Source organism: Nansenia antarctica, assembly GCF_963989245.1.
Source record: "Nansenia antarctica genome assembly, chromosome: 1".
Lineage (NCBI taxonomy): Eukaryota > Metazoa > Chordata > Actinopteri > Argentiniformes > Microstomatidae > Nansenia > Nansenia antarctica.
The window spans coordinates 23,798,262-23,813,464 of NC_137674.1; the positions used below are offsets into that span (position 1 = coordinate 23,798,262).

The 15,203-nt window shown below is 45.0% G+C and overlaps 1 protein-coding gene across 1 annotated transcript in view; it reads left to right on the forward strand.

Moving 5' to 3' along the window:
- The window catches only part of daam2 (dishevelled associated activator of morphogenesis 2), a gene marked incomplete at both ends in the record, with an annotated part of 83,361 nt that overhangs the window by 39,489 nt on the left and 28,669 nt on the right, over positions 1-15,203 (forward strand). The window contains 9 exons of the mRNA XM_080534686.1: positions 2,276-2,609; positions 7,295-7,405; positions 7,957-8,060; positions 8,176-8,242; positions 8,446-8,563; positions 8,923-9,064; positions 12,911-12,969; positions 13,848-14,032; positions 14,618-14,926. Coding sequence (XP_080390812.1) covers positions 2,276-2,609; positions 7,295-7,405; positions 7,957-8,060; positions 8,176-8,242; positions 8,446-8,563; positions 8,923-9,064; positions 12,911-12,969; positions 13,848-14,032; positions 14,618-14,926 — 1,429 coding nt within the window. The remainder of the gene's footprint in view (positions 1-2,275; positions 2,610-7,294; positions 7,406-7,956; positions 8,061-8,175; positions 8,243-8,445; positions 8,564-8,922; positions 9,065-12,910; positions 12,970-13,847; positions 14,033-14,617; positions 14,927-15,203) is intronic.

Consider the following 15,203-nt stretch of genomic DNA (forward strand, 5'->3'; position numbering starts at 1 on the left):
CGGGCAGCATTGGAGCACATTGGATGTGGAGGTAGTGGAGGAGTGTATGTGTATCATGATCTCATACGCTGGCTCCTGGAGATCAGAGGGTTGTTTGTCTGTGGGAGACGACCAGGCGATGCCAGGTGAACCATGCGCGCTCTGGAAATGTGGGATCGATCGTCGTAGCGGGGAAGCAGCCCCAGTAAGATGTATAGGATAATAATGAGATGATTTACGCGTTTTGAAGGCAGACTGGTGTTTTTTTCCACGCCCGCCAGAGCCAAGAAAGCGGTAGGAGGGGATGGAACTTGGACTCTGCTCGTCCAACAGTGTCAAAACAATGTATCTATTACGATGACTGGCGATAAATCTGTCTCTGCCCCCCCCCCTCCTTTTTCTCTTGCTTTCTCTCTCTCTGATTCACTTTCCTTTTCACTCTGTTTAATGAAAAGAGACCCCTCATTCTCTCTCTCTCTCTCTCTCTCTCTCTCTCTCTCTCTCTGTTTGACAAAACACAGAAACAGGCTTGCATTTGTTTGACATAATCTATGAACCCTGTCGCAGGCGCAGAATATGTGTAAAGGAGATTTACAAAACATTAAAAACTGCAGAGTCAATGTCATGTTTACATGTACTGTAGGTTATTTGATAAGCTTGAAATTCTGCGAAGGGGTCAATGACACGATTAACCCTAATTAGCCTTACTAACGAAGGTTGACATTGGGAAAGTCATAGAAGAATTAGAAGATAGATGAATCGGGACAAGTTATGGAGTACCATTTGGGAAGCCATACTACAGCTCATGCCATTAAGCCATTCCATCCAGTTTCTCATTTCCTCCTCATCCACTGACCAGGGGGCCGTTCCACTAACGTTGATTAGTATATCGGCGATTAAAATAAATCCTGCGATCAGGCAACTCGGGATTGGAATTCAAGCCTCAGGTGATTCCTCGAACGAGGATCAGGCTTGTGTCATGAGTGTTCACAGAACACCGGCTTAGAAATCCTCGATATGGGCGCGTGCACGCAGACATAAAGAGCCCCGAAGAGTCAAACTGTCGAAATGAAGATTGATCTTTATGAAGACGACAAATAAGATGTAAAATAGTGTAATACTGCCAATACTGCAATTAACAAGGCGAGGGAAATGGTTTGGCAAGAAATTGCTGACGGATTAAATGCGTAGGTCATACTAGCCCCAGTTATTGTTATATGTTCATATTTTAATAAATGAATATTTACTACTGTGGTGATATCAGCAGCAGGCTACAAACCGTCATATTGTCACGATGGCCTGGTGGTATTGACCGCTGCCATGGTATTTATTCGTCATTTTAAGACGGTGGTTCAAATCCCTCTTCAGACACACTTTTTATTGCATTTCGTTGTTTGAATCTAATCTAAAATCTCATCTAAAAAAGTATATAGGCTATACAATTATGGTGCAGGCTAATTTACAAGAACTGACACGATTACAATGGTGTTTGAAGCCTTTCTGAGTAAATTATGTTCTTCTAACTTTGGCATAGATTATTTTTTCTTATGATTACTGATGGATAGATGTTTCGCTTAGACAGATATATATATATATATATATATATATATATATATATATATTGTAAATCGATTTGCATGAAGGCTTCGGTTAAATGTAAAAAATAAAAAATTAAAACGTTAAGTTAAATCAAGTCCCGAACCCGCAGCCTTCGGAACTCTAGCTGGCTGCCTTAACCCCTGCGCCAACCACACCGCTGTAATGACGGCAATGCAAGTTGATAGACATACCTATTTTATTTTATTTTTTACACTTTTTAATTGATTTATCTATAGATCTATCGATCAATCACACTTTCAAAATATCAAGTTATCTATCACACAATCAAACTATCTATCTATCGATCGATCACACTTTCAAAATATCAAATTATCTATCTATCACAGTCAAACTATCTATCTATCTATCTTGTGTGAAGTGGGAACTAATATTTCCTAAAAGACACTTGAGGAACTGTCGTTCGGGATGTAGTTTCCGCCTGTGAGCCTTTTTTGACGCATGCATTACCTAAACCAGCCTGTAAGTCTGCTCGGGACCAGAATTACTCAGAAGGAGCAGCTAATTATTTGAGCCACATTGATGGAACCGACCGCAAGCTTATTTAAACCTGGATCAGAGTTAATCGCTTGGATCAGAGTTAATCTCGCTTAGTGGAACGGGCCCCAGGGCTGCCTGTCAGATGTAATTAATTCCACTCCCCCCCCCCCCATCTTGCCTTCCCTCCATCTCCCTCCAGGTTCGTCACGCGTTTCATCGAGCTGGACGGCCTCACCTGCCTGCTCAACTTCCTGCGGAGTATGGACTTTGAGACGTCAGAGAGCCGCGTCCACACCTCCGTCATCGGCTGCATCAAAGCCCTGATGAACAACTCCCAGGGGCGCGCGCACGTCCTGGCCCACCCACAGAGCATCAACACCATCTCCCAGAGCCTGCGGCAGGACAACATCAAGACCAAGGTGGCCGTGCTGGAGATCCTAGGCGCCGTCTGCCTGGTCCCTGACGGACACAAGAAGGTCCTCCAGGCCATGGCGCACTACCAGAAGTACGCCGCCGAGAGGACCCGCTTCCAGGTACTGAAACGGGGCAACACTGTCTGGTACTCCTCAGGGCTCGTCCTTTTTTAAAATTGTTATTATTATTATTATTATTATTATTATTATTTATTTATTTATTTTCTGAGTGGGGCAGTCCCACTCATAGTTTTTCAATTTATTGGACAGCTAAGACGTGAAGAGAGACAGGAAAGTAAGGAAAAGAAGGTAGAGAGGGCATGTCAGCAGGGCATGGGCCAGAGTCGAACCCATGCCGACATGGGCATATGTGTGCACTGTAGACCGCGGTGCTAGACCACTAGACCACCCCAGGCCACAGGGCTCGTCCTTAAGTGTTAGGAATCGTAACATGGTCGTAACATGGGTACGAGTGTTGAGTGTTGACAATATTTTTTTATTTTATTTTTTTTTCTGATTTTATCCCTTTTTCACCCAATTTGGTATCCAATTGCACCCAACCTAGCATCCAATTATCCCCTGCCTATTGCGTAGGATCCGCCGCACGACCCCGTGGCCGGCAGCCCCAGAGGAGATCGCCAGGCAGACTAGCTGTCTGGCTCCTCGAGCCCGACACCGTTACTCCAGCACCAGACGGGGGCGGTGTTGCGCGACGGATCCTTGTCCGGAAAATAGTCCTATACCCCCCTTGGGAGCGGCCGCTCAATATGCCGCTCCCTGTGAGCCCCGGCCATATCCGGGTCTGGCGAGACCGGGATTCGATCCCAGTCCCCGGTGGGCAGCTTGCACTAGAGGCTAATGCTTAGACCGCTGCGCCACCGCGGGGCGTGAGTGTTGACAATATTAACATTCGTACAGGCCAGTAGGGGTGGCTGTGGCGCAGGAGGTAGAGCCGCCGTCTGCAAGGTTGGCAGATCGGCGGTTCGAGCCCCGGCTAGCCACATGTCGAAGTGTCCTTGGGCAAGACACTAAACCCCAAATTGCTCTCAGTGAGCGGGCTGGCCGGCGCCTTGCATGGCAGCTTGGCCGCCATTGGTGTGCGAATGTGTGTGTGAATGGGTGAATGAGAGGCCGTTGTAAAGCGCTTTGGATAAAGGCGCTATATAAGTGCAGTCCATTTACCATTTAACATTGGTACAGGCCATCATTTATTTTAGTGGATCCGTAAACAGTAAAGGTGTCATTTGGACCCTGTACTGACAGGTTGTACCGAGGAGAGGGCGTGGAAATGTTTAGATTTATGGGGAGCTGATGAACACTGGGTAGGTGGTAAGGGAACAAAGTGGGATGTTTTGGGTTATTAAGTATGGGTTATTATAAGTATGGTTATTGAAACTGGGTGAGCCCAGCCCAGGCAATGGACTGTCTAGCGACCTACTGTAGAACCACAGACATGTGGCCTGGGGTGGTCCAGTGGTCTAGCACCGCGGTCTACAGTACACACATATGCCCATGTCGACATGGGTTCGAATCCGGCCCATGCCCTGCTGACATGCCCTCTCTCCCTTCTTCTCCTTACTTTCCTGTCTGTCTTCACTATGCCTGTCCAATAAAATGAAAAATATGAGAAGAACCACAGACACATATTTCAAATGTAGAGGAGGAAGAGTTCTGGAGTGCAGTTATGGGCTATTAAGGTGTTAGGCCTGTAAGGAGCTCTAGTGGTTAGCCAGACTGTGGAAACACACACACACACACACACACACACACACACACATCTCACATGTCCTCAGGGGGCCATGGTCAATGGGAGTTCAGAGGAAGCCAACAATACACTTGCCAAGGGATTCATACCGTATGGACTTTTAATGTGGGCTTCTATTTGACTTGTATGTGTAACTTTGTTTAAGGTCAAAGTAAGAGCAGTTAAATGGACATTTGAGAAACTGTTTAGCATGGCTGTTTAGCATGGCTGCTTAGCATAGCTGTTTGGCATTGTTAGCAAGTGAGAGGATATGTGAACTCTTTCTATTCCTTGGTCACACAGACCAGGCCACAGACTTAATATCTTGGCTTGTAATTTAACTACTTTTGATATGCCGTCATAACTCCCCATGTATGCAACCCTTTGAGTAAAACAGCTAGTTACCAGTTATTGTTAACCATGCCTGGTAACAGCTAGTTACCAGTTATTGTTAACCATGCCATCATGCCAACCATGCCACCATGCCAACGTACAAACATGAACACCATCAACCAATCATTAGAATAAGGTTACTGGTAATGCAGCAAGAGCTTATACAGTGACCTATATACAGGGTATCCGCGGTGTCTTGAAAAAAATTTGATAAATCAATTTTGGGAAAATCAAGATTTAAGATAATAAGTATTAAAAAGTCTTATCACGGTTTTATGAGGTCTTGAATTTTGTAGGTATTTTTCTGAATAGATAGACTCTGTCCAAAGAGTTTGAGTCCTAAAAGCTTTTAGTAAAAGTTCGTGAATGTTTTTTAATTAAAAAACAAAGATGAACCGGAAATTCTGTTGTATGATAGTGGTCTAGTCTATTGCAAACTAAAACTGTTAAGTTAAAGGTGTCACTGCTGTAAACGGTTAGGTGGCGGTGAGGTCTGGAAAAATATTGACAAGGTCTTTCAAAGTCTTAGAAAGGTATTGAAATTAACCTCAAGATTCCTGTATATACCCTGAGTGACCTATATAGGTAACGGGACTGTTAAGTACTGTTATTTTCTTGTCTCTACACTCCTAAAGTTTGGATTTGAAATCAAACAATTACTATGAGGTTAAAGTAGATATTTGTGTACATATTGGTTTCACCATTTAGAAATTACAACACTTTTTATGCATAGTCGTCGTCCCCCCCCCCCCCTTTCAGGGTACCTAAAAGTAATGGGACAGATTCATTAAGTTATTTAATTAAGCACTTATGTTTAGTATTTGGTTGAATCCTTTGCATGCAATAACTGCCTGAAGTCTGTGACCCATTGACCCCACCAGACGCCGGGTGTCTGTGGTATACTGTGTATATTGGGAAGTTCCTTTTTTCCCCATACTTAACTCTTGCCATAACTGTGGTGCATGTTAACTTTGTCTCATGTTCACAAGACCTTTTTCCAGAACTCTGCAGACTGCAGGCTCTTTTAGGTAGTTCGTGACGTTAGAATTATAAGGTTCTATCTCCATTTTTGTCAAAATTTAGTTTTTTACATAATCTGATCCATTAGGTGTTTATTCATGCCTGTGTGGTGTTATTTTTAAAAATTTGATTTTTTTTTTTAGTTAGTTTAGTTAGTTAGCTCACAAGTTTTTAGCAAACCGTATCCATATTTTTAGCAAAGCCATCTTGCTTTGGCTTGCACCTTGTAGTGTAAGGGGCGGCTGAGGAGCAGGAGGTAGAGCTGGCGTCGAATGGTCGCAAGGTTGGCAGATCGCCGGTTCAAACCCCGGCTGGCCACGTATTGCGGTGTCCTTGGGCAAACTGAACCCCAAATTGCTCCCAATGAGCAATCCAATTCCATTTTTGTGTAGGCTCTGTAGCTCTGCTGGTGAAGTGTTCTGTAGATGGAAGTCTGGAGACACATTCACACCTGCCTCCTGGAGAGTGTTTCTGATCTGTGGGACAGTTGTTTGGGGACTTTTCTTCAAGGTTAGCATTCTTCAGTATCTGGGAATTATTATCTTGAGTATTATTCAATATCTGGGGAGGCTGTGGCGCAGGAGGTAGAGTCGCCGTCTAATGATCACAAGGTTGGCAGATCAGCGGTTTGAGCCCCGGCTGGCCACATGTCGAAGTGTCCTTGGGCAAGACACTGAACCCCAAAATTGCTCCGAGTGAGCGGGCCGGCGCTTTGCATGACAGTTTGCCACCATTGGTGTGTGAATGTGTGTGTGAATGGATGAATGAGAGGCCGTTGTAAAGCGCTTTGGAGCAGCTTTGGAGCAGCAAAAAAGGCGCTATATAAGTGCAGTCCATTTACCATTCCTCCTGTATTCTTCTGTTTGTGATTTCTGAGCTCACCAGTTCTTTCTTTCAGGGTTGTTCCAAACTTGAATTTTAGTAGGTTTTAAGGTTTTGGCTAGTTTTTTGATTTATATTTTTTTTTGCGGGGGGGGGGGTTCATAACGGATTCCCTGACTTTCATTGATGTCTCTTTGGTTCTTATGTTCACATACATTAATAGCAGACTCCAAGGGCAAATACAAAGCCTAGAATAACACTACACATTGAGTAACTGCACAGATGATGGGACAGAACACATCTAACAAACCAGCAACACCTGTCAAAACAACATTTTTGGGTACCCTGAAATCGGGGGACTAATGCATAACTAATTGTCATAACTAAGCATTGTAATTTCTGAATGGTGGAACCAAATATTTACACAAACACCATCAAATAAAGGTTGATCTACTTTGACCAAAAAAAAAATCACAACTTTTGGATTCTCGAGCCAAAAGAAGAAAACATACTTCACTGTCCCATTACTTGAACTATATCTAGTTTAAATATAGACATCTCGTGAGCTTAGAATCATACGGTTCTATCTCCGTTTAGGGAAGTTCAGAGATATTGAGCGTCAAAGTTTTTACATTCCATTATGTTTTGTGAGATGGAACCTTTGTATTTTATTAATTACTAACTCAAAAATGTCAACATTTTAGAAATAACACCACACAGGCATTACTAAACACCTAATGGATCAGATTATGTAAAAAAATAAATTTTGACCAAAAATGGAGAACCGTATAATTCTAACGTCACGATGTGCCTGTGAACCATGCAGACCCTGCTGAACGAGCTGGACAGGAGTACGGGCCGCTACAGAGACGAGGTCAACCTGAAGACGGCCATCATGTCCTTCATCAACGCCGTGCTCAACGCCGGGGCTGGGGAGGTAAGTCATGTCTACCACCTCCGGGGCTGGGGAGGTAAGTCATGTCTGGGGGGGCTGGGGAGGTAAGTCATGTCTGGGGGGGCTGGGGAGGTAAGTCATGTCTGGGGGGGCTGGGGAGGTAAGTCATGTCTAGGGGGGCTGGGGAGGTAAGTCATGTCTGCTCCTCCAGGGCTGGGGAGGTAAGTCAACGCACGTTGCAGATGACGACAGAGGAGAGTGAACGTTACTGTTATAGCTTTGTTCCCGCGCTGGTCTTAAAAAGCCTTAAAGTCTAAAATCCCGCAATCCAATCCATCAGGCCTAAAAAGGTCTCAAATGTCAGTTATTCTGTCTAAAAATGAGGTGCTAGGTCTTAAAAATGAGATCCTGCAAGGAAATCAGTCCGACCACATCAATTTACGCAGAAATTAATCAAGCTGGATCCAAAAAAATGCCAATTCGCTTCCTTTTTTGTCTGTATGGCGGCAAGGCGGCTCTACTAGTATGTAAAATAGGCACGTCTGTTCTAGTGTTAAGGGAACATCGTTGATTTCTTCTTTCCTCCTCATTAGGACAACCTGGAGTTCCGCCTCCACCTCAGGTACGAGTTCCTGATGTTGGGGATCCAGCCTGTCATCGATAAGCTCCGAGAACATGACAACGCCACTCTGGACAGGTGAGGGCGGGACAAGGTGACCCCTCAGCCAATGACAGTGTCTCTTGAGTTTTTCCAGCCATTTGGTTGGAGGTCGTCAAGCAGAACAAACTTGATTGTGACTCTCGTCTTTCAGGCATCTGGACTTTTTTGAGATGGTGCGGAACGAGGACGACTCGGAGCTGGCCAAGCGCTTTGACTTGGTGAGTGACGTGGCAGTTTGCCTTCCCCCATAGACATCAATACATTTATTCTGTTTAATTTTATTACTTCTTTTCTCTCAGGGATATTACCATTACTTATTATCTTTCGTTATCAGTGAGAGACTGTGGGTGGGAAAGACATGTGGGTATATTAGGCCTCACATGGTGAGTGAGTCAGTCATGTGCCTGTGTTGCCTCAACAGGTCCATGTGGACACCAAGAGCGCTGGCCAGATGTTTGAGCTGGTCAAGAAGAAGCTGAAACACACAGACGCCTACCCTTACCTGCTCTCCATCCTACAACACTGCCTCCAGATGCCCTGTGAGTGCACTATCAGATCTGGTTCACCCAATCACCTTCACGGTCCGCAAAACTGGATCTGAATCAGGGATGAACAAAAATCATCTTGTCCCCTACACAGCTAACCGTCAAAAGACAAACCAAAAACGTTTTTTATACTTATACTTATTAGTATAAGGTGCTATACTCTGCCTGTTCTAAGGTGCTATACTCTGCCTGTTCTAAGGTGTTCTAAGGTGCTATACTCTGCCTAAGGTGCTATACTCTGCCTGTTCTAAGGTGCTATACTCTGCCTGTTCTAAGGTGTTCTAAGGTGCTATACTCTGCCTGTTCTAAGGTGCTATACTCTGCCTGTTCTAAGGTGTCTCTCCATCCTCCAGATAAGCGAGGAGGAGGCAGCAGTCTGCAGCACTGGCAGCTGCTGGACAGGATACTGCAGCAGATCGTCCTGCAGGACGAGAGAGGGGAGGACCCGGACGTAGCGCCGTTAGACAACTTCAGTGTGAAGAATATAATACGCATGTGAGTGGAACTCTCACTACACACACACACACACACACACACACACACACACACACACACATGCGTGCATATACGGACACAAGTCTAACATCCACACACCAAGGGCTCCTTTCTCCTTGCATAGATATTGGACTGACCCAGGTAGAAACACACAGGCAGGGCCATCCATCCATCCATCCATCCATCTGACCCAGGTAGAAACACACAGGCAGGGCCTCCATCCATCCATCCATCCATCCATCCATCCATCCATCTGACCCAACTAGAAACACACAGGCAGGGCCTCCATCCATCCATCCATCCATCCATCCATCCATCCATCTGACCCAGGTAGAAACACACAGGCAGGGCCATCCATCCATCCATCCATCCATCCATCTATCCATCTGGCACAGATCAAAATCAGGCTTGGTTGCCAGGCACAAACAACCCTGCAATCTCACTGTTCATGCATTTACATTACACAGGGTTCCCGCGCTGGTCTTAAAAAGCCTTAAAGTCTCAAATCCAGCATTCCAATTCACTAAAAAGGCCTAAAAAGGTCTCAAATGTCAGTTATTCGGTCTAAAAATTAGGTACTAGGTCTTAAAAATGAGATCCTGCAAGGAAATCAGTCCGACCACATTCCACGTCTTTGAAACGAGAAATCTAGTCCTTACTCTTAGAGTGCCTCCCCTTCCTTGAGGTCAGGGGCGTAATCTCCACTAGGGACAGGGGGGACATGTCCCCCCCACTTTTCAAAACCAAGATTCTGCCCCCCCCCACTTTTTAACACGATAACGTAAAATTGTTGGCTGCCACCTAAATGATGGTAATGTTACTGTTGGTGTCCAGCATGTTTACAGTTAGTTTGTAAAGACTTTTAACTGACCATCCGTAAATTAACTGATTTCAGAGCTTTCTGAAATCTGTATTTACGAATGTGTTTATTATTAAGCTTCGTCTTTTGATGTGCTTGCTGCTTATAGCACAACCGTTTATGCTTGTCAACAGAGTGATGTGTGTAGTTCTTCATAGATCTAGCCTCTTAATTCTGCCCTCAAAGTGCACCAAATTGATGCATTTTACTTTCAAATGTAAAAAATAAGTCTTCTGTGCCCCCCCCCACTTCCCAAACCGAAGTTTTGCCCTTGCTTGAGGTTATCACTAACCTGTATGTGATTGCACAAGTAAAAGCCAGTTTACCACCCTATTGCTTCTCTCACCAATCCTACATTTTCATACCACTGATTATCTCAAACAAGGAAGAAAAAAGGGATGCAGTGCTCAAACAGGAGCCCAAGGCCTTCCTGGAAACCTCCTGGCTAACCTGCGTTGGCCATTTTCCTGGGGAGACGACATTAGCTGTAGCAGAGTGGCAGAGTGTGATTGGGCTAGGACACTGAGGTGGGGTGGCAGCGGGGGGTCATGGGATCGCAAGGTGCCATGCTCTATGAGGTGAATTGGCATGAAAGTGGAATCAAGATGAAAAGGAATCGCTCTAATCGCTTCAGCTGAGCGACTCCACCAGTTCCCCAGACTAGTCAACAATGTTTAGGCGCACCGAAGCAGACATTTGGGTTGGAGAGAGAAGAAGGGGAAGAAAATAGGGCATTTGACCTGAAAATACATGTTTTAATGTGTCGTCAAGGGTAATGTTTACATTGGTTCTCAGAGAGATTAGTTTTCAAACAGTCTTTGACGTGTGCTTGTTTTGGAGGTTGGGGTTTACGATGAAATGTGAAACACATCTGAGTGAGTGTTCCTTGCCTTCGATCTTTAGTGCCGTAAGAGTGGCCAAGGTGTTAAAAGACAGAATTCAGGACACCCACTTTTACGTTTCACTTGAAGTTGCCCCCCACTCTTTCTGCCTCTTTTCTTTTCCCCTCTCTCTCCCCTCCCCTTCTCTCTCTCTCTCTCTCTCTCTCTCTCCATCATTCTCCCTACTATATCTCTCCGTCTCCATCCTTCATCCTCCCCTTAGACATACTACTCCCCCCCCCCCCCTCCCCCGTCATTTCTAAAACAAGAGCAGTGATGAATGTGTTTAGTCTGGTCGGTGAAAGCATTATAAAGCATCGGGTGGGGGGCGAACCGTCGCCAACATTAACCACTCCATCGACTTTCAGCGACCGTTGTTTGTGTAGCCGGCACACTTAACCGTAATTCTTTCCAGTAGCAAACAGGGGCGAGTTTGGACACAACTTCCAAGTTCAGCTCACCATTACCGTCAATTGTGCCAATTATACAGTTGAAATGCATCCCCCTGTATACATTATTGGCAAGTTTGTTTTGTTTCCATAAACCCTCTTAGGGTAAGTTGTGTTTGGAAAGGGGCATACGTACGTTGAGAGTGCATTTCCTTGTTTTGAATGGAAGCCGAGAGCCTACTGTCTGGTTATTCAGAGGAACCGCTGTCGGCTAATAATAATAATAATAATTCATCAAATTGATATAGCGCTTTTCCGAGGCTTAAGACGATGGGAGAAACGGAAAACACAGAAACAACAAGCAAAAGATAACATGGGCACATGGAACACAGAGTTAGCGAACGGGGAGGGGGGGGGCTGGTAGGGACAGGGGAGATGGTTAGGGGTAGGGGAGGCTGTATGTGTGTCAGGGGGGGAGGGAGGGGTGGCAGGGTTAGGGGAGATGGGTAGGGGTAGGATAGGTTGTATGCGTGTCCAGGGGGGGGGGGCAGGGTTGGGGGAGATGGCTAGGGGTGAAATGTTTGTCTTGTGCGCAGTGGTTCAGAAGTAGACAATCTTCAAACAAATGTAGACACGGTCGATAGTCATCTGGGTAATTTGTGACGACAGCTCGGACCAACAGAAATTAACACCCCTGCAAAGTGAAATGCTTTTTCCTTCAAGACTTTGTAAAGATTTCTTTCTTTCTGATTTTTACCACTTATTTTGCAGTGTGTTGAGTACTAGATGATCTGTTTTATGGGTTGATGTGTTTGATGTATGCAATGGGGTGTTAATGACATTTAAAAGAAAAATATTTCTCACTGTAAAAGTACATTGAAATCAAGGTTAGACTGTTATATACACCAAAGACCACTGTCAATTCAAACTCCTCCAAGCAATTCATTATATTAACCCGTAGTTTCCTAAACACTGGGGATTAGATATATCATATATTGACGCAGAGGTATATGCATTAGAAGTCTGAACCATTACCAATGCACCTTGCTATTTCCAGAGATCCCTACACTGTCAAAACAATGTGTGTCTTCTTCAAGTTCTCCCTCCTTCTTGATTCATGTTTATTCTTTCCTCTCCAAAAAATTCTTCAACTCCAGTCATGGGTCCCATCTCTGCGGCAGGTCTCTGTTTCCCCTCCTCTTGCTCATCAAACCCCTCATCCCTCCTTCAATTTGACCAACTTTACAATCTTTTACAATCTCTCTCACCTTCATACCACATGATCTCACACTTTCACCCACTAAAACACAAAATGTTGTGCCCCTCTAGTAACATACTGGTATAAGATCTGTAACAAGTTTCATGTTTGAAGCATTGAATGACTGAATCCAGCAATTTCATCTATCACCATGTTTATGGTCGATTAAATTATTCATTATATTGATTACTGATATATTATTCATCGATGATATGCTATGTTTGCAGAGTTGGAGTCAATAACATTTCGGCCCCAGTCAATGAATTGATATTATTTTCATTACTTGTAAATTGCCTATAAGAGGCTTATTTCTAATCTTTGTATTGAATTTCAAGTCATTTCCTGGTTTGACTGAGTTATAATGGGATTGACCTGGGCCATGGTATTGTGTTTCTAAACGGGCTTCAGTCTGCAGCTGAAGTTAAGCTAAGACCTCGTCCTCTGTCTTCTTCTTCACAGGCTGGTCAATGAGAATGAAGTGAAGCAGTGGAGAGAGCAGGCCGAGAAGTTCAGGAAAGGTATGTCACCGCAATGTCCTTGTTTCCACACACTGCCTCCCCCTGGCTAGATGAGGAATTGCATCCATCCCTCACATTTTATTACTATACATTGCTGTGCCTGTGTGTATTTACTATTTACACATTTTGTGTCTGCCTGCGTATATGCGTATATCAAAGAATTTGAACAGCAATGTAGTACGTTCTTACATAGCCTATTCGATAATATGCCAGAGATCCACACAGATCCACACTAGCTTGCTGATTTACTGTACTTTATACAACAGTTAGTTCCGACCAAGTAATTTGATTGGACAAGAGGCATTCCATGAGTGCTGATATACAGTATAACAGCACTGGGACTTTTAACTATATGTATCACTCCGAAATGACCGTTAAAACAAAGTAGCTAACCTGCAGATGTTTGTGTTCAGGTTACTAGGCAACAGTCCAGTTGCGGAACAAATTTTTCTTGACGGAGCCAAAATAAATGATTAAATAAACAAACAAATCATAATCTGTTGTCACTTATTACTGTTAACTAATAAATTGCGCTGTAGAACTGTTGTATAAAAGCAATATCACACTCGAGGTCGTGCTGTTATACTGAATATCAGCACGGCTGTGATTGTCTTCCTACTCGGCCTGCGGCCTCGTACCTACGACCCAATCACAGCCGTGCTGATATTCAGTATAACAGCATGACCTCGAGTGTGATATTGCTTAAGTGACATTTAGTACGCAGGCCCATTCGGTTTGTGTGTGTGTGTGTGTGTGTGTGTGTGTGTATGCACGGTGTGGTGTATTTATCTGTGTGTGTGTGTGTGTGTGGTGTGGTGTGGTGTGGTGTGGTGTGTGTGTGTGTGTGTGTGTGTGTGTGTGTGTGTGTCGCCCTCCAGACCACGCTGAGCTGCTAGCTAAGCTGGAGCGGAAGGAGAGGGAGTGTGACACCAAGACGCAGGAGAAAGACGGCATGATGAAGACCCTCAACAAGATGAAGGACAAGCTGCAGAGAGAGGGGGTGGAGCTACGCTCCGCCAGGGAGCAGGTCATCGACCTGTCCTCCCGCATCACCGACATAGCTGTGAGGATACCTCCGTACTGTATGATGCCCTCTGGGGCGGCTGGGGGGGGCGGCTGTGGGGCAGGAGGTAGAGCCGCCGTCTAATGATCGCCAGATCGGCGGTTCGAGTCGAGCCCCGGCTGGCCACATGTCGAAGTGTCCTTGGGCAAGACACTGAACCCCCAAATTGCTCCCAGTGAGCGGGTCGGCGCCTTGCATGGCAGCTTGGCCGCCATTGGTGTGTGAATGTGTGTGTGAATGGGTGAATGAGAGGCCGTTGTAAAGCGCTTTGGAATAAGGCGCTGTATAAGTCAGTCCATTTACCATTTACCCTCTCCTAGGGTTGGTTTTCCATCCTGTATAAAAGTGAAGTGTAGTGATATGATTTGTAATTCAAACCATCATTGAATTTAGCTGGAAGGCTATTTATTTTTTATTTAAGACTTAAGTGCATCAAATGTTGGGGGGTTTAATACAGTGTGTATAATAGGTATTTTTTTGTGTAGCTACAGTATGTTTCTATAGAGTATTGTATATTCAATAATTACTTACAGTCCTAATTGGAATTGTTGCTCTAACTGTCACTTTTTGTTTTTACACCAATAGAGCGGCAGCCTCCCTTTCCCCCCGCCCCCTCCGCCCCCTGGTGACCGTCTGGCTCCTCCCCTTCCACCACTGACGACTTCCAGCTTCCCCCCTCCTCCTCCTCCTCCTCCTCTAATGCCTTTCAACTGCCCGCCCCCTCCCCCACCTCCGCCTGGAGGCCCGCCCCCTCCTCCGGGAGCTCCGCCCATCTTCGGGGCCCCTCCCCCTCCAGGCCTACCTGCGTTCAACACAGCCAACAACCCGCGCTCCAAGTCCATCCCCCAGCCGTCGCACCCGCTCAAGTCCTTCAACTGGGCCAAGCTGGGCGAGGTGGGAACCAGTCCTCTGTTTCTACCAGTCCTCTGTTTCTACCAGTCCTCTGTTTCTACCAGTCCTCTGTTTTATAAATAAACATGATATAAAAAACATGATAGTGATAGGTACAGAAAGGCATGTACGGCAGTTTAGAGGTATATACAGTTATGAGCTATGGTCAGGTAAGGTAGCTTATGTACACTATGTAATGTACAGATGTATAAAAGAGGCTATATCAAAGAGGTATGTGCAATATACAGTATGTGCAAAGGTAGTATTGTCAACATCAGTA